Below are 25,888 nucleotides of genomic sequence, written 5' to 3'. Positions count from 1 at the left end.
GATCTTCTCTGTTACTTTTTTTTTTTTTTTTTAATACAAATTACACAGTAAATAATCCACAGTATATAATCCACAACCACTCTCCCACTTACTTTCTTTTTGCGTTTCCCTAAATCATCTTGAGGTCTGATACCCATTGCTGCCAGGATCTCACCTAATTGTTTTACATCTATTCCACAGTTGTTGGCTACATTCTTTTGGCATCTCTTGTGAACATTCATATTGCATACTGAAATAGAAAAAGTAAATATTAAGTAAACATCATCATCATCATGACCTCTTCTTTTTCCCACTTAAGGATAGGGTGAGGAAGCATCCAGACAACACAACAGAAGATGAATTTGAGAAATACCAACAGCATGCTCTGTGAAACAGGCCAAACACTCACTGAACAGCATAACTTATTTGTCATTTATTTGGAGATACAAAGCATCTAAGTATTACATACCAGTATAATTACTCTCTTCCAACACTAAAAATAATTTCAGATGCACATATACTCTACACTACAGTTCATCCACTTTAACCCAGCAAAGATATTATTGTCCAACTAATTTCACATAGCTAAATGGCAGGATAGGAAACTACAACTGCTCTACATCCATGCCATGGTATTTCTTCATAACTATCATCATATTCTAGTACTAAATCATTCTCTCTTTTGAATATTAAGTTAATCCTTGCTATCATTAGGCAATTTCATTCAGCACAGCAGATTCTTTGAAATGAAGTTACCATGGATACAGGTTTCAAAAATAATCTGAAGGTTACAAGCATAAAAATAAAATAGGTCATGAATTTGAAGGGAATAATGTTACATTACAGTTCAGCATTCAAGATAGGGTGATGACAATTTTAGGCCAGGTTAACCCTCTTGAGCTCTTTCAATGCAACCTGCATCCAACCGCTTCCGAGTACTGCATGATCCCCAAGGGCTGGCCCAGACCTTACACACCACACGCCCCTCACTCAGTGATGTGCGCGACATCGGAAAATGTTTCCATTCAGCTTTCTCCACTGCCCTTATTTATAACTGTATTGTTATGAAACTGCTATATGAATAAATGATCTTCCTAATGAATGAGAAAAAAAAAAGGAAAGAGAAAATAAATTACCATATCCTATCATTCACTCATTTAGTCAATGCTGATTTGTCACAGATATATAAACAATTTGTCAATGCCTGTTGAAATAAAGCTGTAGAGCATTTACTTGCGATAATTTTCATTTTAAAAAAACAAAAAATGACACTTCTAGCTCTATTAGAAAGAATTTTATGGTGTACAGAACAGAAATATCTTATGGTCTTTGACCACAGCCAGCTGCTCTAATAGTGGCTGGCTCAACATTGCAAAATGTTTCCAATCATTTCATTCCCCTGCCCTTCGTAACTGTATTGTAATGAAATTACTACATGTTATAAATGAATAAATGATATTCCTATTGAAAGAAGAAAAAAGAAAAGAGAAAATCATCATCATCATCTAACCCAGTGTTGCCCCATGAGGTGCATACAAACCCAGGGCTAGGCAAGTTGTCCTGACATTTCAGATGAGTGACCAGCCTCACTCATCCCTAAGCAGCATTACATGGGCAATAAACCCCAATCACCACCTGGATAAAATTACCACATTTTTTTTCGTTCACTCATTTATCCAACGCCGATTTTTTAGAGATATACTGCATAACAAATCCTCGTTTCTCGACTGATCGTTATTCAACAATTCGTAGTTTCAACATTTACAAATCTACACCCTTTTTCATTGTTCAACATTGTTATCCCCGCCATTTCGACAATTCAAACCGCGAGACACCAGGCAGACTGGCTGAGCTGCCTGTCTCCTGAGCTCTGCCCTGCTGATCGGTTACCTCTTCATCTGTCTGCATTTCTATTTGGCCTCGTGGTTTGCTGCACTACAGCACCACCATGGCTCCACCCAAGACCCTTACTATTACCCCTGTCAAGTGCAGTCACGGGCTCACCAACCTGAGTGAGTGTTTTGTCATCGCATGGTCGGATGACAATCAGGGTTGCCAGAACTGATCTTGGGCACATTACCAAACTCCTCAATTTTCATTACCAAATTTAACTTTTCATTACCAAATTCTTAAAGCCAGTACTTACTCTTCACTAATTTTATATTAATGAATTTTATTCACTAATTTTATAATTTGCACCATGCTGATTATTTTCACACTATGCAGACTTGCAGATTAATGAAAGAAAGCAGACAATCCACCATCTCCATCCTCTGTATCTTCATACATGTGAAAAATCTGTTTGGTAATGGACCATGCTGATTCATTACCAATCGAATCTTTCATTACCAAATTGGCCCACACATTTGGTAACGAAAAACACCAAATGGCAACCCTGGTGATGATTGCGCCAATGATTAACGAACGCTCTTAACACGATACTATTTCGGTAACAGTTTTACGGAATGCACATCTTAGTTTGCGCTAGGTTTGGTAGGTTATAATCACTGGGGGGTTCTGGAGGTGAAGCCCCCCAGTTAGGTTTTCACTGCTATTCATGGTTTAAAATTGAATACTTTTGAGTTTGTTTGGTGTGGTAAAGTCATATCCAGTCAGCAGGACTGGATATAAACATGCTATCGAAAGCATTCAGGTGGATTTCTTTAATATCACTAAGTAGGTGTCAGTATATTTCATTTGTTCTCCAATTTTTTTTTTATCAAAAATCAAATGTCAAACATATGAGATGTGTGTAGTACTAAAATAATATTCCTTGAGAACGTAGGTCTATAAGAAAATACCTCAAATCCCTGTCACTTTCGTTCATATATACTGGTATTTTTTCCATCTTTAATGAATATTTTTTGAATGACGAAGGTGGTCAGGAATCTAACCTCCCAATTTCTTAACAATCCTATGGGAAAAGTCGGTTCATTATTCGACCAATTTGTTATTCAACCACTTTTTATGGAATACATCCCCATTGAATAGTAGGGGATAGGTGCACAAACATTTAGTCAATGCTTGCTGAATGCTCTACAACTTTCTCCCAACAAGCAACGATGAAATGTTTATTTATCTACGAGAAAGACATTCGCCGGCTCAGACGTACAGAAATGACAATGATTAGGTGGATGTGCAGTGCGTCCCTGCGTCCAAGGCCTGGAGGGGCTGGGTTTACAATGGAAGAGTTGAGAGGTAGGATGGGACTGGAGTGTATTGGTGTTGTGATGATGAGAGGTTGATTGAAGTGGTTTGGACATGTGGAGAGGATGGGGGATGATAATTGGGTGAGGAAGGCGAGAAGTGTTAATATTGGGGGTGGAGTTATGAGGGGCAGACCGAGAAAGACATGGGACGAGGTCATTAAGTGTGACCTTAGGGTTAAGGGACTGAACAGGGAGGCTGCAATGGATCGTGCAGCGTGGAGAACCGCCATTAGGTGACCAAGGCCGACACATGCAAGCATGTTGGAGCCTTTAAAAACGAAAACGAAATCAGCATTGAATAAATGAGTGTAATATAAAATACAGTAATTTTCTTTTCATTCATTAGGAAGATCATTTATTCATTTATAGTATGTAGCAATTTCATAACAACACAGTTTTAAATGAGGGCAGGGGAGAAAGTTGAACAACACAACCAAAAATCATGGTGAAAAAATGCTGAAACCTATAAGGCTGGACACAACCTGAATCGAAAAAGTGCAGTTGGATTTTTTACCGAGCCCTCGTGTATGATAGGGTTAAAGTGGACAGTAAATAAACACAAGAAATCAAGACAATGTAATACTGTACTAACAATGCATAGGGTGAAACTGAAAACAAGAGGTCATACTCACCTTCACACTGTAGCCCCTGACGAATAAGGCCATAAAGCAAAGAGCCACAATGGTCACAGAACGTAAATCGTTTGTAAGAATGAACCGAAAACCGGTGTGGTACATTAACATTGAACCGCTGCTGTCCAGTTCCCTGCAAAAAAATAAAATAAATAAATAAATCCAGTCAGTTACTTAACAGTGCCACATATCTTCATAATCATCATTTTTACACCTAAAGACATGGTGAGACAGGGTCCAAAAAAAAATGTTAAGAAGAAAAGCATATCTATTTAAGTGGTCCAGACACTCATTCAGTCACCAATCAAACCTCCAGAATCCTGACTCCGACCCACAAGACTAATCATCTGCACATATTTTTTTTTCTTTAAAGCTATGTTTTACATACATCTGCCACACTCCTGTGTCTTGTTTAAAATGGATCACATATTCCTTGTCATGTGCTTTTCAAAACATTATTCACCCAACAAATTTGATCCCCCAATCAATTCTCATCAACCTCCATATCTTGCTTTATTACATACTCATCCTCTCTTTTCTTGGCCTACAGCACTTCCGCCTTCAAACATATTCAGATATATCCATTTCACCTTTCTCATCAATATGACCATACCACCTAAACACTCACTCCTTAACCACATTATCTCCAATTTCCTTATATACTCCACAGTTTTCACTAATCATATTATTTCTTATCCTATCCACTCTAAGCACTCCATACACATTCCTTAATAATCCCACTTCCTTAAGCCTTGACTTTTCACACACACCATACCAGTCTCACACTATCCTTCCATGTGTCATTCTACTGTACACTTCTTTGCATGTTTACATTTAATTTTCCTACTCTTGCACCAAGGTACTTCACTCCCTCACTAATTCTAGTCCCTCTCAATTCACCAGTACATCATATCATCCTTCTCTTTCAACAACAATCACTTCACCCTTATCTACATTTATTTTCAATCTTTCACTTCTTTGCACATTTACATCACACTGAGAGTTTTCTTCCTTATTACGAGTAAGGGAGAAAGTCTAAAATATCACAACTGCTACTGTAAACTGGAGAAAAACATAAAATAAGCCATAGAGATAACAATGGAAGCATAATAGGCAACTTTTCTATAAATTAATGAAGACCAAATCCATTCACTTTGATGATGTAGTTATACTAATCTTGTTACTTTCAGATTTATTCAACTTAGGAGAAACTTTTCAAAATAGAGGTTAGATATAACTTTCATCAACCCCTTCAAAGTCAGAAGTCCTCCTAGACTTGAATAGAATCATCTGGAGGAAGAAAAAATGAGAAGTGCATCACCAGACTGAAAGGGTTAAGAGAAACAAAGACTGTCAAAAAAAGCTAGCTACAGTCCTTATAATGAGGTCTGCCAATACTCTTATCTACATGTACTATCGTGCACAAAAGTTCTTTCCACCAAGCAAGTCTAGTGAGACTCTGAATCACCTAATTTTCAACCCATTACACAGCTCTATGCGTTTCCTATGGATGCTTTGTGGATTGAAATTCATATGATTACTTTTGGACAAACTATGCTGCAGACTGCTGGAAAAATGTAACGGTATCTGTTTCTTGGTCAGCAGAAGAGACTTTTGTGATAATAATACTTTCAAAACATGAGGCTCAATATGAAAATCTTACAGCTTGTTCCTCTGTGATGGCCTCAACACTTTTGCTACCAGGACATCGTGTCACCACTGACTGATGGCACCGTTTGTGGATGACGCAGGTGCACACTTGACACTGATACCCCTGCTTCCCGAGGCCCCAGATGAAGTCGCGGCAGTGTGAGCAGAAAGTTGGCTGGCGTAGAAATGTGGCCATGAACTTGTGACCATTGACCTGCAAGAGAAAGCCATAGCATAAGTAATGTCACTCAATCTTCATCACTCTATCTATACAGTATGTCTGTCTACTGCCAGATGCCTTAATCCCATAAGGGATGACCACAAACAAATCACCTCCATGTCAATCTGTCCTCTGCCATTTGACTGCCTTCCTCCAACTCACACCCCCTCTCTCACATCTCTCTCCACTTCATCCCTCCATTTCATCCTTGGTCTCTCCCTCCGCCTCACTCACATACTGTACACTTCTCACCAGTCTCTCATTCTTCATCCTCTCCACATGACCAAACCATCTCAAAGTATTTCCCAATGCTTTCAATCACATCCACATCACCACCATGATGCTCAATGCACTTCTAATTTCTCAACCAATCTTTGCCACTTTTAATACTCACATCTTACCAATGGTCTTCATTCACAGACAGAAAGAAGATGGTTCTGCTGCATTGTTCTCAACACAGTAATCTCCAAAGCTTTGTTCTCTTATGTAAATTTTGGACACAGGATGGCCTATAGGAGAGAGTTACGGTATATGTGGAGAGGATGAGAGAGGTAAAAAGATTAGCAAGAGAGAGTATGAGAGTGGATGACAAATTTGGAAGGGATTTGAGTGTAAAGTGGAGGGCATGTAAGAAAATGTTCTGGAAAGAGGAAATGAGAGTTAGATAGGATGCCAAAAAAGTTAGTTGGGGAGTGAAAGATAAAAATGGTAAGTTGCTAGTGGAGAAGGAAGAAAAAGTGAGCAGATGGAGAGAACACTTTAAGGAACTGTTGAACACATAGAATTAAAGCAATGCGAGTATAAGTGGCTGGGGAATGGCTGGGAGATAGAGGGATGTGAGAAGGGAGGAAGAAATCAGTAGAAAGGAAGTTGTGGAAGCAATGAAGAAAGTCAAAATAGGGAAAGCCCCAGGAACTGATGGGGTGTGTGGTGAAATGCTGAAGCATGGGGTAGAGACTGTAGTAGAATGGATGTGGAAGATGTGCAGATTGGCCTGGGAGGAAGGCAGAGTCCCAGAGGATTGGAAGTCAGGTATAATTATTCCCCTGTACAAAGGAAAAGGGGAAAAAGAAGTGTGTGTTAATCATACGGGCATTTGTCTTCTTAGTGTAACAGGAAAAGTATATGGCTGGATACTTATTGACAAAGTTAGGGAAATAACAGAGGAATTAGTTGGAGAAGAAGTTTTAGCTGGGGAAAACGTTGTGTAGATCAGATACTGGTATTCATTCTTAGGTTTTTAGTGGAAAAGTTTCTTGACAAGGGAAAGAAGTTGTATGTGACCTTCATGGATTTGGAGAAAGCAAATGACAGGGTGGATAGACAAGGATTGTGGAAAGTATTAAGAATATATGGAGTAAACGAGAAGTTGTTGAATGCCGTGAAGAGCACGTATGAGGGTACTATGGCTGCAGTGCGTGCGGATAATGAATTAAGTGACTTTTTCTATCTGAAAGTCGGGCTGAAACAGGGATGTGTCATGTCTCCAGGGTTGTTCAATCTGCAGATGGATGGGGTTATAAAAGAGATAAGAGGTAGGGCAGTGGATGTTGCAGCGACCCTAATGAAAGAGAGCAGTGTTTGGAAACTCACTGTACTGTTGTTTGAAGATGATACAGTGTAGTTAAGTGAAGAAGAAGGGGAGCTGCAGGCTTGGTGGATGAGCTTGGGAGAGTGTGTGGGAAACAGAATCTAGAGGTGAATGTAAGGAAGAGTAAACTTATGGTCTTCGAGAGAAATGAAGCCAGTGAATGTACAGTGGGGTTGAATGAGGAGGAAATGAAAAATGTGAGTGCATTTCAGTACATAGGTAGTGTGATGAGTAAGGACAGAAGTTTAGAGAGTGAAGTGCTTGAAAGGGTACAACATTGGAAGAAAGGTTGCTGGTTCCTTGAAAGCAGTGACAAGAAACAGGGAAGTGAGCATGGAAGTGAAAAAGTCACTGCATAACAGTACTGTGATACCAAATCTAACACATGAAAGTGAAGCTTGGACCTTGTTGGAAGGACAAAAGTCAAGAGTGAGAGCAGTGGAAATGAGTTATTTAAGGAGCATGTGGAGCCACATAGAGAGACAGACTGACAAATGAGGAAGTGACGGGGCATTGTGGTATGAATATGGATGTGATGGCAAGCATTAGGAGAAACACACTGAGGTGGTTTGGCCATGTGGAGAGGATGGCAAGCGAGAGACTGATGAGGAGATGGGGAGAGGGAGGGGGAGGCCAAGGATGTGATGGAGGGATGGAATGGAGAGGTATATACAGTATATGAGAGAGGGGGGGTGAGCTGGGAGCAGAGTTGTGAAATGGTGGGGGACAGGGTGACATGGAGATGATTTGTTTATGGCCACCCTTTACAGGATTAAGGCGTCTGACTCCTGTGGGAGATGTTGTATGCTGATGGTTTGGTGCTGATTGCAGAGAACGAAAGGGAGGCGAAGGAAAGATTTAGGAAGTGGAGAGATGGTATGGGGCACAAGGGCTTAAGGGTAAATGCAGATAAAACAAAAGTGATGATATCTAGGGTTGGGGGTGGTATGTCAAAGACAAGGGAGAGTGACCATGTGCAGTTTGCGACAAGGGCGTGGGGAGTAATTCCATCTTGTGCAGTGTTTGTGATAAATGGGTGAACAAGAGATGTACTGGTATCAGATGTAGACTGTGAGATAATGCTGATTTTATGTGTGCGGCATGTCGGGGAGAGCAGGTGGAGATTGTCAGGAGTGAAAGGATTGAACTTGCTGGTGAAACTCTTGAGTGTGTGGAAGAGTTTTGTTATTTGGGAGACATGTTGTGTGCTGAAGGTGGGGCTGGAGCTAGCTCTGTGGCTAGGATGAGAAGTGGTTGGAAGAAGTTCAGGGAGCTGTTGCCTCTCCTGACGCTGAGAGGACTCTCCCTATGTGCTAAGGGGTCTTTGTATACAGCATGTGTTAGGAGTGTAATGCTGTAGGGTAGTGAGACCTGGGCAGTAAAGGAGGAGGATATTCACAGGCTCTGACATACAGAAATGACTATGATTTGGCGGATGTGCAGTGCGTCCCTGCGTGCAAGGCCTGGGCGGGCTAGGTTTACGATGGAAATGTTGAGAGGTAGAATGGGACTGGAGTGTATTGGTGTTGTGATGAGGAGAAGTAGATTTAGATGGTTTGGGCACGTGGAGAGGATGGGGGAATTGGGTGCAGAAGGTGAGAAGTGTTAACACTGAGGGTGGGGTTGTGAGGCGTAGACCAAGAAAGTCATGGGACAAGGTCATTAGGTGTAACCTCCGGGTTAAGGGGCTGAACAGGGCGACTGCAATAGATCGTGCAGCATGGAGAGCCACCATTAGGTGACAAAGGCCAACACATGCAAGCATGTTGGAGCCTTCAAAAATGAAAACGAAAATGAAAATGATAGGATTGCCTTGGCAGAACTATGTCCAAGCTAGTCTTTCCTAAGATAGCTCTGTCATTTTTTCCACCATTCTTCCTCCTCTTCCCTTCCTAAAATATATAAAGCTGTTCTGTTCCCCCTGTTCCTTCCAAGCCACATACAGTCCTTCTCTTCCAACACTACCCTCAATCTCACTTTCTGAGATTTTCTTTTGCACCCCATTAATGTGCATTCTTTGAATATTGGTATGTACGGTACATAATGTATTTACTGGCACCCTTTATTTGCTTTTCATTGGCACATCTTACCTTTAACCCTTTCTTTCAATCCAAGGTTATAATAAATTTTCAATTACTTATGTCATCCATCCTTTTTATGTTTGCAGCTGTTCTGAAAGTGAATCCAGTACATGAATTGTAACCAAGAGGGCTCTGTCATTCAATTACCAGGTTTCACAAGCAAGAGACTGCTGACACATCCATCATCATGAGGTGAGAATGCTAAAATCAAAACTACTTTCACTATCTGAAACCTTATATCAATGCACCTTTAATTAGTACTGTATGGTCATAGCCACTCATTCATTTCTGCTATTCCTCAATCATAAACAAATCACGTTCACCTCTGCTCTTTCCACAAGCACTCATACCTGAGATTATGAACACTGCACCTTTCCATACATCCACTTCACTTCCTTTCATCTTTGTAATACAGAGTGCTATCACATCACACCTTTCATCTTCAAACTCAATTTGTGTACAAGGAATTTTCAATATGTGAATCTCAGTTTGGACATAGAATTTGTGAACTCATGGCAGAGTAATGTTTCGCTGGTTACCAAGCTTGTAGTTATTCACTCCACTAACCAACATCTGTTACCATAAGCCCTGAACTGATCTACTGTACCACAGAGGAGAAAAATTACATACAGTCCCTCATAAGTGAGTAAAACATTATAATGGTTCTACTGTAGTTGCATTTTAATGTCACTGCTAAAGTAAAGTAGTTATTCAGTTCTGAATAGGGTGTATTTCTGCACAAAACCTTAATTAATGAAGAAATTTATATCCCGGGTATTGTACAATACAATCAAGATTTGCCCTACCTGGTGAACACGCCGCCTCATGGCTCCTCGCCTGCGGTTGAAGCCCTGCCGCTCTCTGAACTCCCGAGGGCGTATACTTCCATCCTCTGGTTCCAGCCATTTTAGTTCGATCACTACGTGTAGTTTCCCCTGAGGTTCTAGGTCCACCTGAAAGAGTGTTGGTGCTTAATAACCTACGGTAAAAGTGTTCTATAATGATAAAAACTTTACCAACACTTCCATTTCAGATGCAATGAAAGTGTTGCACAAAATATTTTTATACAATACGTGTATGAAACCCACGACAAGAGAGAAGGCAGCTTTCTGACACTTGCAGAGAAATGAGAAGCTTGGAAGGCATTAAAATTTCCTGTCTTATTTCTAAACTACGGTGCCACAGACAAAAACATTGTTGTTATAAGTGGCATTTTTGATCAAGTGGACATTCAAGACTGTTTGCAAAAATGGCCTGTAACGTACTGTGAGTTTTGGAGGGAGTCTTGCACTTTTTCCTCAGTTACTTATTTAGCTATATATTACAGCTTATTATTCTACTGCATTAATTTACATGTCTTGTATGATCACAGACTACAACAACACAAGCTATAATACCCTAGCATAAAAGTAGCTATATATCAATATACCAACCTGATACAGAACTACACTAGTAAGGAGGAACTACTGAAGAGTCTCCTTAGCTGACAAGAACACAGACACATCCCCAATCCAGCCTCCGTCAGCATATATAGTATCTCATAATGAGGACTTACTGTACTGTTGGTTAAACAGATTCCAGTTAGCTACAAGCAATCTCCCCAACACCCTGCTCCCTCCCAAAAACCCTCCCTTGACAGCAAATGTCAGGGAGAACCACGTCTACACTTCTTTGCTCATGCTTCTTTTACCCTTTTTACCAGCACTTCTCTTCCTCCTTCCTTTTTCTTGTCAATAGTCCATTATCTTCTTGCACAACACACACAGTCTTCCACCATTACCAATGTCGAGATAAAATATGTAGCTAGACCTGAAATTCAACATTATTCCGAACATGACAAATATGGCAATAAAAGAAGATACTAGCCACATTATTAATTATTACATCTTTTAAGAGCATGACCAGATACAGATAAGGGTTTACCTATTATTCCACTGTGTATGCCAATACTTCACACTTACAGTAAGGTATGTTTGTCACTTTCCTCCCCAATGCATCATATTATAGAGAATCACCTATGAGCGGAGAAATTATACCTCTCACCTTACAAATATTAGCTGACCAACTGGAGTAAGAAGCAGAAGTGATGAAACACTTGGCAAAGCTTCATCCCCACCTAGGCCCTTCACATCCTTTCCAGGAACTAGACTAAGGCAACATCCAAACTAAATGATTGCAGGTGAGGGCGGGAGTTTTGCATTACCATAATCTATGAAAGTTACTGGATGTGGGCAGGTGAGGTTGATAATTTCTTGGTGTTAACTTGATGCAGAACTCCTGCCCACACCAGCAGGCATTTGGTGTGGATGTGGTCTAACACACTAGCTATCTGATAAACAAGGCCACTTTTTAAGCCATCAAACTGTGCATCAATCTCAATCAATCTCCAGATGACAGCCCTCAGCTTACTATATTTTTACTTTAACTTGGCCTACATTTGACAATCAATAACCACCTGTCAAAAGAACCTAGCAACTGACACGACTATGGCAAGAATGTAGAGTACGGTAGTAGTATTGGCTTTTTCAGCCACTGAGCTATGGGATATTAACTAAAAAAGAACTTAAATCTGGGCCAAGTTAAGGTAGAGGGACTATTGTACCATGCCAAGCTGTACTTACCTTGCAACTGTATGTGTTAATCACACCCCTAGTCATACAATAACTCTCTCATCCTTAGTACCTGTGTTCATCCATTAACCCCTTCAACAAGGTGATGCCCATTCTTAATACCATACAGTAGATTCTTGCTACTACTAGATGTTTGATTCAGCTTAGTTAAAACTCCAAATAACACAGGTTAAGTACGGTACTCTTCATTAACCCCTTCATTCCTATAGAATTTTCTGAATACTGTACAAACAGAAGTCATCTTTGTAAAGAGGATAAGAACTGACAGATACTGAAGATAATACCAATCATTACAATAACAACACTACTGTACATACCACACATGTACAAGTTAACTTCTTCAATTTTACGACTTATTTAGCTGATGCTCTCTTACTTTTGTTACTGTACTTACAGTACATAGCTGTACTGTAAGTACAGTAACAAAAGTAGGAGAGACTTTGAACTGCAGTAATGTAGATAGATATACCGGTAACTATCTATCTAGGCTAGAATCCACTACATTTCACTACATGCGTATTCTACCAAGCTGAATAAAATCATCTGGTGGTGGGGGGGGAAGTCACTTGGTTCAAGGAGTTAATCACTGAAGGACAGTGCTTGGGTATATGATGACATAATCTAGACACTGGGATGGGAAACTAGTAAACCGTTGGGATTTCATCAAAATCATACACTAGTACTGTACCAATATCTATGACTATCTACCCTTATGGCAATCGTTTTTTATGTAATGTTTGGATATAATTCCTCAGTATATATATTTAAAAAAATACTACTATAGCACTTTAAATTTTCACTGAAATAGCCTATATATATATATATATATATATATATATATATATATATATATATATATATATATATATATACTGTATATATATATACATATATATCAAGCTGATCTGCTAGTTCCCCCAATTTATACCAAACGAGATTGAGGCGTCTGGCAATAGATAGATATTGAAAAAAAAAAAAAAAAAAAAAAGTAGCTAAATTTAAAAATATCTCCAACATGTTCAGTAAAGAGAACCACCTGTACTGTTATAGTCAGTTCCATGTATCCTTTGATGCAGACATAAAACATCTAACATCAGCCGTTATACTGCTATAGTTATCCTACCGCTATCAAACAACTAACATCAATTATTAGTTACACTACTATACAGGTGATGCAGTTCATCTGTTGCTGTGAAAAACCACTAACATCAGCTACTATACACAGCTATAGCAGGAGTTATGAAGTTATGAAACAATTACCAATAAACTGCTATAGTTATCATGTAGTTATGAAAAAACTTGTCCCTCAGTGGTAGGAGAGGGTTACACTGGTCCACTTATAGAAGAGACTAAGGCCAATTGAGGTTAACTCTCCCCCTCCTCTCCCAGCAGGGTTCTCTGCATTTGATACAACATTCTCCACACCACCACTATTTCAGTACACTCAGTCCTTATTAACAGTCAGGGATGTGTACTGAAATATCTTAACTTTAACTTTTTATGGTAAAGGAAATTGGGGAAATAATTAAATTAGATTTATACTAGTAGGTGCCAAAGGTACTTTTAGTAGTGAATTTCTGCAACAATGGGTACATAATATCAAAAAGTAAAGAAAAAAAATAAGGAGGACTGATAGTTTAACGCAGAGTTACTGTATTACACTACAGTAGGCTACTGTAGACTACTCTTACTGCACTTAGGAAATCATGGTACGGTACCAGAACTGTCCACTATGCCTTGGATGATGGTGACCAGTACAGTACTATAACAAAAGTTTCATATATACCTGTAATCTAACACCTGCTCTGCTACAGATATTGTTTCCATCCTCAATTGTTTCCACCATTTTCCTTATTTTTACAGTCAGTCCTGTTACTATACATAAACCTTTCAGCCCAAATAAATAATATCCCTTCCTATTCCTACTACTGTCACATGATTGTTTGTTGCTTAGGAGATTTTCCAACTGTAGAGGTTTAAAACAGATTCCATTAACACAATTTCCTTTAGGGTAGTCTCCTAATCTGCATATAATCATCTGGCACCAGGAAGAACAAAATAAAAATGGCATCCTCAGGGTGAAGGGGTTACCGTACTTCTTCTCCAAGCCAAATGTCGATCGAATATTAATGCCTACTGGTACTGAATGCTGTAAAAAGGCAACTAAAAGGGTATGCCCAGGAACCTTAAAACTTTCAATGATTATACTGGCATTATGAAAGAACAAATTTACTGTAGGCCTACCTTACAAAAAGCTAAAGCAGTAAATGTTCCAATTAAACTACTTCAACAATGGAAGTTTTCATATTCTATTCCCGCTGATACCCGTACCATTTTTTTTTTTTTTTTTTCTGCTTAGAATATCTTCTGAAACAAGCCTGACTTACATCCTTCTGTCAGGACCCCCCACCCCCTACCCTTTTTTTTTTCCAAGTTCTAATCTACCTAAAGCCAGACAATTTTACTTACGGTACCGTAGCTTAACAGACACCCCTTTGCCGTAGGGCTTACAGTGACCTACCTGTAGATCTTTACAGGTTGAATAGCTTTAACCCCTTGAGTGCAAAATTAAATTTCTCAATGGTTTTTGGCCTGTTGTTTCTCCAATGATCACTGGCTCCTTCAATCCAGCAACAAATTTCCTATTACAATAAATCCAACAACATTTTTGTATTAGCTACCAGTATATTCTTGTTGGCTATCTCCATACAATTTTACTTGGCTTCTAATGGACCTCTCAAACTGGAGGTGTTACATATAGCACAGATTAACTCCCTCAATACTATGTTGCTCTCCTAAGTTAAATAAAAACAATCTAGCACAGATTAACTCCCTCAATACTATGTTGTTCTCCTAAGTTAAATAAAAACAATCTGAATAAAGCATGAATAAAAGAAATTACCATATGTTATTAGAATGAAAAGGCTAAATCATATGGAGGCTGCGGAATATACTTGCATGTCAGAGATAATGTGCTAAACAGCAATGAAAGCCATAACAGCATAGTGCTTTTACTTGTATCGCACCTTTGGCCTAATGAAACTGAACCTCACAGTAGAGCTGAGTACAGTACTTTGTCCATCAATCGCATTTTATGAGTAAACTTTCTATTCTAGCAAAATCCATGAAGAAAAAAAAAAATGTACTGGTATATACATACAAGTAAACCTACCTTTTTACAAAAGCAACTAAATCTTTTGATACCATCAACGATTGCATTAGAATGCTTGCACTATATCTCCACTCATGCAACAACTTTACCAAACACTTCACAGTCAGTGCAGACAGGATACAGTATTAAAATGACAATACAAAAACAAAAACAACAAAATACTAAATGTTAAGTCAACTGTTGTGTAGACTTGTTTTATCAATTAAAAAAAAAAAAAAATCACCCACTTTTGTATGGTAACTTTGAAGTTCCTTTTTCTATTAATGCATACTGTTAATTAGAATTATATTTTGTTAGTCTGTGGGATGATTTCAACCAAAAATGGCCAGATACAGGTGGAAAAGAAAAACAGGATCTGTTCCTAACCTGCATGTACAGTACCGGTACCATTTATTTTTTCCATACAAGTTACGTTCATCATATCTCTGGATTCAACTTTTGGTGAGGATTTTTTTTATACCTATTAAACATGAAACATGTGAAGGCACTGTAGTTTAATTGTTCCATATAGTATATGAATGGCAGTCTTGAGTATCTGGCATTAAATGATTAAATAAAGATTAATATAGACTACAGCTACTACCATTTTCTGTACCATTTATCATATAGTTTGTTGTTCAGGGGTTATATATGACATCTAGCAATTCAGCACCACCAAGGGAATGCTGCAAATCTGTAATATTAATAATCTATGGGAAATTTTTTAAAAATTCTGTGGCAAAATGTTTGAAAATGACCAATGTGGGGATTTTGAAAATGGTCGGTGGGGATTCTTTGCATTTAAAAAAAATTAAATAAAAAACTAGATATCTTGTCTATTTGAAACATTCCAATAAAAGATTCTTGTAATTATTTGCTCTAACAACAGCTGACTACATAAACATTATTTATTTTACTCTAACAAATTTTACTTGCCACTGGGAAACCTCCCATTGTCAAAAGCTGATGCATATCATGATTTTAACTCAAACAAATTTACAGATATTTTCTCATCTCTAAGAGACTCTTCCATCATGAAAGGGTTAATTCATGCCAGGCATGCATTTCTGGACAAATGTCTCAACTGAGTTGATAACAGTTGGCACAAACTTACAACTATACGGGAGATGGGAGGTAGGCTAAACTGAATTTATCAGGAATGAAAGAGTAATCATCATCATCATCAACTGGACCTCCTTTTCCACCCTAGAGCAGGGTGAGAAGAAGCAATGTCAGGACAACCAAAGTTTGCCCAATCCAATGGGCCACACTTCCAATCACTCATCATTCACTGGTTGATAAAACAACCTATCTCACTCACTATCCTCCCATGACATTAAGTGATGTATGATGCAACAAACAATCTCTTGCTGGGTGTGCCTTGTTTGTTGATATGACAACTATCTTCAGTTCTCATTTACAGTAACATACAGTAAGTGGTTACCTTTAATTTCAAGACAACCATAAAAGCTCTTAAATGACCAGGTTTAGAATCTAGTTTTCTTCCTCAAGTTTTATAATACACCCTATACTGCGAGGATATACACAGGACAACAATGCTATCCTTTGTTGTGGTGCCTTTCCAAGTCAGCTACTAGAGTTGCTGAGGGAGTGGAAGGTATAAGGTACAAGCAGCATCAAGGGTCAAGGAGGTAATGACCTTTCCAGACCAAACTACCATATACCATTAATTCTCTCTACCATTAGAAAATCTTCATATTAAATTACTCACTACATGCAAGCAGAAGAATCAATCCATAACTAACATCTTGTCATTGATATCAGTGACAAATTCATAAACAGCCTGCTTGATTATGGACTGCACCTCAGTGCTGAGATTCCTAACAATATCTCAAATGAGGAAGCCATCCATCCATCCATCCATCATTCAATCCTATGTTACCCCATGAGGAGCACAGGAGCCCAGAGGTAGGCAAGTTGGTCCTGACATTTGAGATGAGTGACCAGCCTTGCTCATCCCTGAGTGGCACTACACGAGCAATGAACCCCAACCACCCCTTGGATATAAACCTACATAGACTCAATCCAAATGGAGTGCCTTAATTACCCACTAAACCACCAGGCATTATAATTTGGTTATATGGTTACCACCCAGCATAGTAAATGGTTTCCTGGTGTACAGGAAACCATCTGGCTTGTCACACAGTGTAGAGTCACTCATAGTCAGAAGAAAGAGAAAGAGTGAAGGAAAGGAAGACAGAAGAGGGAGTGTAAAGTCACCCCTATGCGGAAGGAAGGGGAAAAAATGAGAGGAGGAAGGAAGAGAGGAAAGGGTAGACACCCAAAGCTACAGTACATCGAGTGAGTGGATGGTGAGCGCCCCAACCTACCACCACCAAATGAGGAAACCCACTTCTCAATGTCAGTAGTTTCTCTTATACCATACAGTACCCTACAGTTCAACTTTCCTTTGATGCTTCACTATTAACCAAACAGTTCAGAAGGCAAAACTTTAAATGCCAGTAGCTTTGAGTGTGTGCCAGACTTAAAGCAAAAGGTCTCTTGAACACTTGGGGACAAAAGTTTACCTAATGGGATATTTCACCTTTCTGCTTCTCACTTTCCTCTGCTGGGCAACATTCCTAAGCTGAGAGGCTTGATATATTTCCCTGCCCACATGTGATCTTATTTGATATGATGCATTCAGAAGCAAAGTGAAAGATATGCCCAGAGTAAGAAGAAGCAGTAGAAAGTAGGCTAATTTTTGTCCCAGAGTGTAACTACATGCGGCAATGGTGATGTAGCCTAAGATAGTACGGTATACAATCACACATCATCCAGCATAGTACAGTACAGTATCCACAAAAATCCACTGACTACAAACTACCGCACATTAATTAACTTATTAACACCAATCCCCTCATAATTGTTTCTTCCATCTTTCAATCTATGAAGGGCCACGAAATGACATCAAGGATACTTGACAGTTTTTTCTGGTTATCTATTACCAGTAATTCAAAACTAGGAAGCACCCACCCTTCATGGGATAATGAACCATGTGTGTACATTATTGTACTAATGACACATACTCTGCTGTAACCCAAATAGCTACATAGAACTATACACAGTCATCAGAATAAAAAATACACATCAGACATCTGATAATGAAGGAACAACTGTATTGAGTTCATGCTTTGTACTTTGTATTAAATAGCTACTGCTGTACATACAATGTAAAGTGTACTTTCAAGTACAGGAGCAGCAATGCTCCTCAGAATAACTTAAAATCTGAACAGTACCGTAGTTTTCATTTTTCCCAGTCATCTTCACAATGTTCAATTATATATCCATGGTTTTTACATTTTTATAGGTGGGCAAGGTCAGAAGATCAAAGATTACTAGGGGTTAATCTTAACTCTTCAATACTTCATTCATCTATCCTCTTCCCCCCCCCCCCAAGGCACTTGTTATCTTTTGTTTTACTTTCTTGAAGTGGTAAGATAAAATTCTCCAAACAATTAGCCTACCAGACAGGTGCTTTCGGTTAGCATCTATGGCTAAATCAATAATTTAACCTCCTCAGTCCATTAATGTAATCTTTATTTCAGTCTTATTACCGTACCTCCCAATAATCTTATTCAGCTTTGCTGAGTTTCAAACTGATGAATTTTGAGGTGCAGTATAGCCTTCATCAACAACTTAACTACAGGTACATATAAGGTACTGTATACTACTGTTCTAAGTTGAGTCTTAATACTGTGTTACAAAATGTTAAAATAGCTACTTGCTGGAATGAAAGGGTTAAAAGACCAAAACAAAACTGTACATTATTTCTATATTCTTTCATCTTAACCTGGCCAAGATTTTCATCCTCTTGTAGCTTAAGTGACCAAACAAAACAATGCTGCAGCTTTGCTTAACTTTCCCCAGCACTTCTTGAAGATTAGCATTATATTCATGTTAATCTATTGTTACAGCTCAATATTTATGATGGAGATGGAAATTTTGGGCCAAGTCTGAGTAAAATGAGAATAAGCTGATGTTACAATGATACTGTATAAGATGAAGTTAAGACAGGTATTCTCAACAGTTTGGAAGGCTCTCTAGTACCTCTTCCTTACTACTGTAGTTAATTTCTACATACACACTGATCTAACATTAAGAATACTGTACATATACAGTTTCTAAATCTTTGCAGTACTGTATTTCTATCCATCTATCTACAGCCAGATGCCACAATCTCGTAAGTGGTGGCCATTTGTCTTTGAGTTAGTGATTTTACAGGGAGGGGCACTAACCCTTTGCCAACTCACTAAAGTCTATTTGATTGACCTGTGCACCTGAGATGTAAGGGGCAAGTAGCATGTGTTTTATTCGTGGCTGCTGATTGGCCAACGATGATGTCACTGAAGTACAGTAAATGCAGGTATGTATTGTAGTGCAACATGCAGACGTAGGTGTAGCTACACCATGGGTGGATATTATACTGCAACAGGAGGTCGAAGGTGTACACTGTGGGTGGATGAGGTGCAACATGCAGACAAGAATGTACACTGTTGGTGGACAATTTACTTCAAATGTCACTCATTTTATAAAACTTTATAATCAACTTTATTTTTCTTTGAAAATTCACTGGCTGCTTATATTGCAGGTAATTAAAAAATATAAATAAATACGGTATGTGTTAAAATAAGATGAGCTGTAGATTTACATCATCGGTGGCCTACCAGTTGCTGCGAATCAAACACACTCTACTTGCCCCATATATCTCACTTGCACAGGTCAATCAAATAGGGTATATAGCCTAGTGTATAGTTAAAATATAGGGAACACGTTTGGGTTGGTTATATGGTTACCAACCAGTGCTGTAAATGATTTCCTGGCTTACAGGAAACCATTAGGTTTGTCACTCGATGTAAAGCCACCTGAAAAGGTAAGAAGAGTAATAAAAAGTGACAGGAAAGACGGGAGAAATACGAAGAGTGGAGGGCAGACACAGAAAAAGAGTGATAAAGGTGAAGAAAGAGGAAGGCAGCATTAAATCAAGTGAGTGGATGATGGTCGCCACCACCTACCACAATTTGCTATTACACTAAAATGATATTCTCACAACTGATTAACTATTCTGCATTAGTCAGAACTACAGACATAAGGCCCATGACAATGCAATGGCTGAACTGCAAATAGCAGCTTGCTAAAACAAACAAAATTTATCTTGTAAAATACACCCAACCTGTCAATTTTAATTACTGACTACCTTTTCTGCACAGTATTGTCAGGGATAGATAAAACTGTCCACTTCAAGAAATAAGACATTATCTAAATTAATGTATAACAGTCAAACAGCATTGTATTAAGTTTCCAATCCTAAAAAGTTAATCATAAATTACTGATCTTTTTGTTTTATATACCAATTCTTCATGAAACAGTATACCCTGTACTAGTATATACATAAATATTGGTATGTGAGCATTGTTACAAAATATCACAACTTCCATACACTTTGTGGCTACTGTAAATTGAGCGACTTGGCAAATCAGCTTACAGGTAGCAATGAAATTTAAACAGGCAATTTTTCTTTAAATTACTGTGCATTTAATGGCAATAAATAAATAAAACAGAAATGGTACAGTAATATATAACAGGGAACTTTGGTAGCTAAGTGTAGGAATTGTTTCACTGCTTATAAAGTACATACAAATACTATAATCAGAACAACATAAAAGGTAACCAGTAGATACTATTGCCTATTAATGACACTCCTCTAAGTATTAATAATTCCAAGGATAACCAGAAGCTACTGTACATTTCTCTATGTGCTAGTCATTTCAACCTAATGGCATATTTCAGAGTTCATCATTGCTATTTTCTGATGATTTATTCACTTTAAAGGCTTTCTAAATATGCTGGGTATTACTGTATGCAGCCTTCATTTACTCTCACTGGAAGAGGTCTCCCCCAAGCTGAATAATAACCATCTCAAGTATAAAGAATACACCAGTAAGTCACTGAAATCGAGGAAATCAACATATTTGGAAATGGAGCATAGGACAAAATAAAAATAACACATCAGTATGGTATTAATATGTGCAACCAGAATAGTAAACACCAGTACCTTAATCAATCTACTTATACTTCTATTCCATGAGTCTTTTATTCATTCATCATAGGCATAACTGACATGAAATATCCATTAACCTGAAAGAAAATTTCAACTTCAGAATAACTCCCGAAAGAAGTAGGGAAGGCCAGAAGAGATACCAGTAGCCTACCTGTACATATTCAACTCCTATTCCTAATTTTTTGTTATATCTCCATCACATCAAACTGTACTTATAACTGATGTGCACTACAGTATCAATATCCATTAACCTGAAGGGATGAAGCTACTACAGTGAAGACTCATTGTAGCAAGATCATATAACTGATATCATTACTCATTCCAGCTACTTCCTTTTCTCAAGTCTTTTATCCTTCCCTCATACTCAATATCTGGCATAAATTTCTGTAACCTGAAAGAACAAGGCTACTTTACAGAGGTAACAACCTCCAGGTGAATGGGGATCCATACACCCCATACCAGTACCTTAATCATTTTACTCCTATTCCTTGGGCCTTTTATATTTACCACCAATTAACCTGAAAAAAAAACTGGCCACCTCTGAGGCACCAGATCCCCCCTCCCCCACCATCAAGATACAAGATACAGACATCCCGTAACACTACTTTTCTCATTCTACTCCTCATCAAGCCTTCATACTCTTACCATACTCATACTTGACGTGAAACATCCATTAACTTTGAAGCAAAATGGAAAGGAAATTAGCAAATGAATTTCCCCAGAGGTGCAACGAAGGCCCCCACACAGGGATAGGTTACCGGTACCTTTTAACAGAAGTATCTCTTGTCATTACACTCCTTTCATACTCAAAACTTAAGTGAATTGTCCTAAAAATTGGAAGAAATATGCTAACTTAGAGGAGCAGGTCTCCAAGAAGGACAAGGAAGGCCCACATACACCTGCATCAGCTGTCAGATCCCGTCGTCCTCCACTCTCTCCTTCCCCTTTACAACTCCTTTCCCCTCGTTCCCCTCTCACACCCGTCCCCATATCCAAATAATATATCAGACTTACCCACAAATCGGCGTTGGTTTTGTTCTCGGCACATATTTCATCGAAGGGCACGGTGGCATTGGCTACGAAATCATCATTGCCAACCGCAGAATCATGGAAGATTTTGAGGCCGAGCTGGACGGCCCCAACCACATCATGCTCAAACCACTCGTCCCACACCGGCGAGGAGGTCTTCTGGCGGGGCTGCGTCTTGTCCAAGTGCACCTCGTCCACATCTAAGCTAACATAGGGATCCAAGGTTTGATCCTGTGGCCCTTTTCCAGTCAGTAAGTTATGACGACTCATACAGTCGGTACGGCGCAGATCTAAAGCTTCGCATATTTTCACTCTGATGTTGCCCGTGAACATTGCCCGAGTATTTCTGATCAGTTGCTCACAAGCCCTGTCTCACCTCACGAATAGATCCCAGTAGTGCATAGGGAAATGGGATAAAACTGACTGTATAGCCGACCGTACTGTCACCCATTCAACACCATTCGATAAAACTGGTAGCAGGCTCATTACGGGGTGACGTCACGAATGTGTGTTGCGGGGACGACCCGCCCCGCCCGCTACCTTCCCCCACCATAGCCCCGCGACACCGCACTCTGCGCACACTCGAATGAATATTTCACTTGCATTAATACAGAGACATCAAGTTCAACTAGGGTTACAGTAATCAGTATGATATTCCCTGTTGCCTTTCTTCCTAGTATAATGTTACTGGAATATACTCTTTTTCTAATAAATTATGGATTGTCGTGTTCGAACGCCTTCTGTACGGAGGGAAGTTTAAAACAAACTTTCATCCTGGTTTTCCTATTATAATGCCACTGGAATTTTATCATCTGGCATTATGGATTGTAGTGTTCGTATTACTACTGTTCTGTGGAAACTTTAAAGTTAGCTTTCATTTTATTTTTCCTGTTATGATATCACTGAAATATTCTGACTTATGGATCGTTTAAATTTCTCTTAAGCTTTAATACATTTTAACTTGTCCCCTTTTTAGCTGTATGGCGTCAGAAACTAAATAATTCACTTACATATCGGTCAGCTCATAGTATGAGTCTGTTACCTACAGTCTAGTTGGACACAGCTGTACGCCTTTCTCAGCAACTTTTGTGCTATTTTACAGTATTAAAGGAACAAAATAAGAAAAACAAAATTTGTTGTAACACATAATCGTTGATTTAGATCGTTTATAAATATGGCCCCAGAAGTGATTACTGACGGAATTTTTATCGTTATCTTTTATCTCTTGACGTGGTAGCCTACTTATCTTCCTCACTCCGATGACGCATTAAAAAACAAAAAAATCTATCTTCAGACTATTTTATTCAGCTCAGGGGAGACTTGTCGCACTGGAAGAGTTTTTGTCATTTTCCTGTTACCCATACGACTTTCTTCAGCTTAGGGGATATTTTTCAAACAGACGAGGTTAATACAGCCTCCATTATGTCCTTTTCACTAGTAAAGGGATTTCCTAGGTATAGTAAAACTGCCTCACAGCAGCAACAATTAGGGTCGTATTCAAGATGGCAATGGAGACATAGTAACACTTTCTTCCTTAGCTACTTAATTTGCACATTTTACCTTAACATTCTCTAATACGGTATGCTAAAGCGTACATATAGTCATAGCTTACATCAATAAAACACACACACACACACAGGATACTAAGGTGTAACGTGCAGACTATCTATGGAATTTGTGATGAATTCTGCCAACGCTTGGAATAAAGGTCCTCAGTTAAAAAGGTCATCAACACGGATTCAAGAGATTGATTCCGGGGTAAACACACTCCAGCGAGCTGATAACGTGTACGATACTGAGATCAAAACTAGAGAGGTAGTAACACCTCTCCCTTACCAGTTTATTCTGCTAATTTCATTTTCGCTTCCTTTTGAATGCTACTGGTGAAAACTATATGATATTAAGACGACACATGAAGTAATTAAGAAAATGTTAAAGTTTAATATGAAAATATCGCTAAGGAATGGATGCACCGAAACCAGCAATGACATCTACCTGTAGAGCACGACCCTCAAAAGACCATCAACCCGGATTTAAAGGGTTGATTTCTGGGTACACATTTCCAGCCGAAATGATAATGTATACGACAATGAGATCAGAGGTAGGAATGTATACGACAATGAGATTAGAGGTAGGAATGTATAGGCTACGACAATGAGATTAGAGGTAGGAATGTAAACGCCAATGAGATTAGAGGTAGGAAGGTATGCGACAAAGAGATTAGAGGTAGGAATGTATGCGACAATGAGATTAGAGGCAGGAATGTATACGACAATGAGATTAGAGGTAGAGTCTCCTAAGTGCGTGAATTACACTGATATAAACATGGTTTATGGCGCTTGGTACGAGGGTGAGAAGTATGCAGAGTCAGAGGTCCGTATTTTAGATGGCTTAGAAGGTTTATTATACTTATTGTTTTTAGCTGATGGAACAGGACCACTAGCCAAACTTCAACACAAGGTCGTATTTACATAAAATTCAATGTGCCTTTGTTATGAAGCAGCATTTGCAAGAGAGAGAGAGAGAGAGAGAGAGAGAGAGAAAGCCACCTCTTGAAAGGAAAGGAATAATGAAGAACTAGCACCAAGCCATAAATTGGCTGTATGGCACTAAGGCTGACGTTGAGGTGGTTCTGGCGATGAAGCGGTTTGGTGACGGCACGGGTTGGCGTTAAAGCACAGGGAGGAAGAATCAGTGTCAATGGGAAGTCCTTAAACTATCCATGTCATAAAACCAAATGTCTGACCTGACAGGAGTAGTGGGAAAATAAGGGCCGGAAGAAAGAAGGAAACATCAAGAAAACAGGTGGGACAGAATAGAAGAAGAGCACAACAGGGAGAGAAAGATTTTAGACAAAAAGGTCCCTTTTACTCGCCTCTTACGACAAGCAGGGATACTGAGGAAGTATTCTTTCCCCCCTTCCCCAGGGGGCCAACCATCTCTAGGACTTCAACTTGCGCGTAGACCTCAACTCATTCCGAACAGAGAACAGTACTAAATAGTCATAAAAATATCTAAGAATAGGCTACTTACTACTGCGCCTCATTTCACGAACTTATGATTGATGCCCTTTATTAACGTTTTATTGTTTATCTATTGATTTATTCTGGGGGGTGGGGAGGAAGAACGAGGACGAGCACAAACTCCTCCTTAGTCTCTATTCCTTCCAACTTATTTATTTGTTTGTTTTACTCGTTTATTTTTTTATTAGCTGCGCTTTTCGGAGCCACAGGTGAAATTGTATTGGGAAGCGATGTAAATTATATATACTCACAGTGTATTATACTTCTTTTCCTCTGTCCACAGGCCGCCATGTGGAGGTAAAATAAAGAAGTCACTTAATGCTTAGGCTCCTATGACTCACTTTCACTTGAATAAACTAGTCCGTCGATAACTATATATATATATATATATATATATATATATATATATATATATATATGTATATATATATATATATATATATATATATATATGTATATATATATATATATATATATATATATATATATATATATATGAGAAAAATAAATCACAAAAAGACTTCCTTCTGCTGAAGAGTTGATCTGACATTGTAAAATTCAACATCAGACTTTCAATATCTCATTCGGATCAGAGAGAAGTAAACAAACTA

The 25,888-nt window shown here is 38.7% G+C and overlaps 1 protein-coding gene across 1 annotated transcript in view; it reads right to left on the bottom strand.

Moving 5' to 3' along the window:
* The window catches only part of Pkc98E (Protein kinase C), a 55,194-nt gene extending 32,607 nt beyond the window's left edge, over window positions 1-22,587 (bottom strand). The window contains exons 1-5 of the mRNA XM_080267890.1: window positions 22,240-22,587; window positions 10,169-10,315; window positions 5,484-5,684; window positions 3,821-3,953; window positions 93-229 (exon numbers count right to left, since the gene is read on the bottom strand). Coding sequence (XP_080124016.1) covers window positions 93-229; window positions 3,821-3,953; window positions 5,484-5,684; window positions 10,169-10,315; window positions 22,240-22,587 — 966 coding nt within the window. The remainder of the gene's footprint in view (window positions 1-92; window positions 230-3,820; window positions 3,954-5,483; window positions 5,685-10,168; window positions 10,316-22,239) is intronic.
* Between the last annotated feature and the right edge of the window lie 3,301 nt (window positions 22,588-25,888).

The sequence above is a fragment of the Coenobita brevimanus genome, chromosome 25 (genome assembly GCF_032717465.1).
Source record: "Coenobita brevimanus isolate Jiangsu-jjx chromosome 25, ASM3271746v2, whole genome shotgun sequence".
Lineage (NCBI taxonomy): Eukaryota > Metazoa > Arthropoda > Malacostraca > Decapoda > Coenobitidae > Coenobita > Coenobita brevimanus.
The sequence above is the reverse complement of the archived record's forward strand: the minus strand, read 5'-3'. Positions and strand labels throughout refer to the sequence as shown.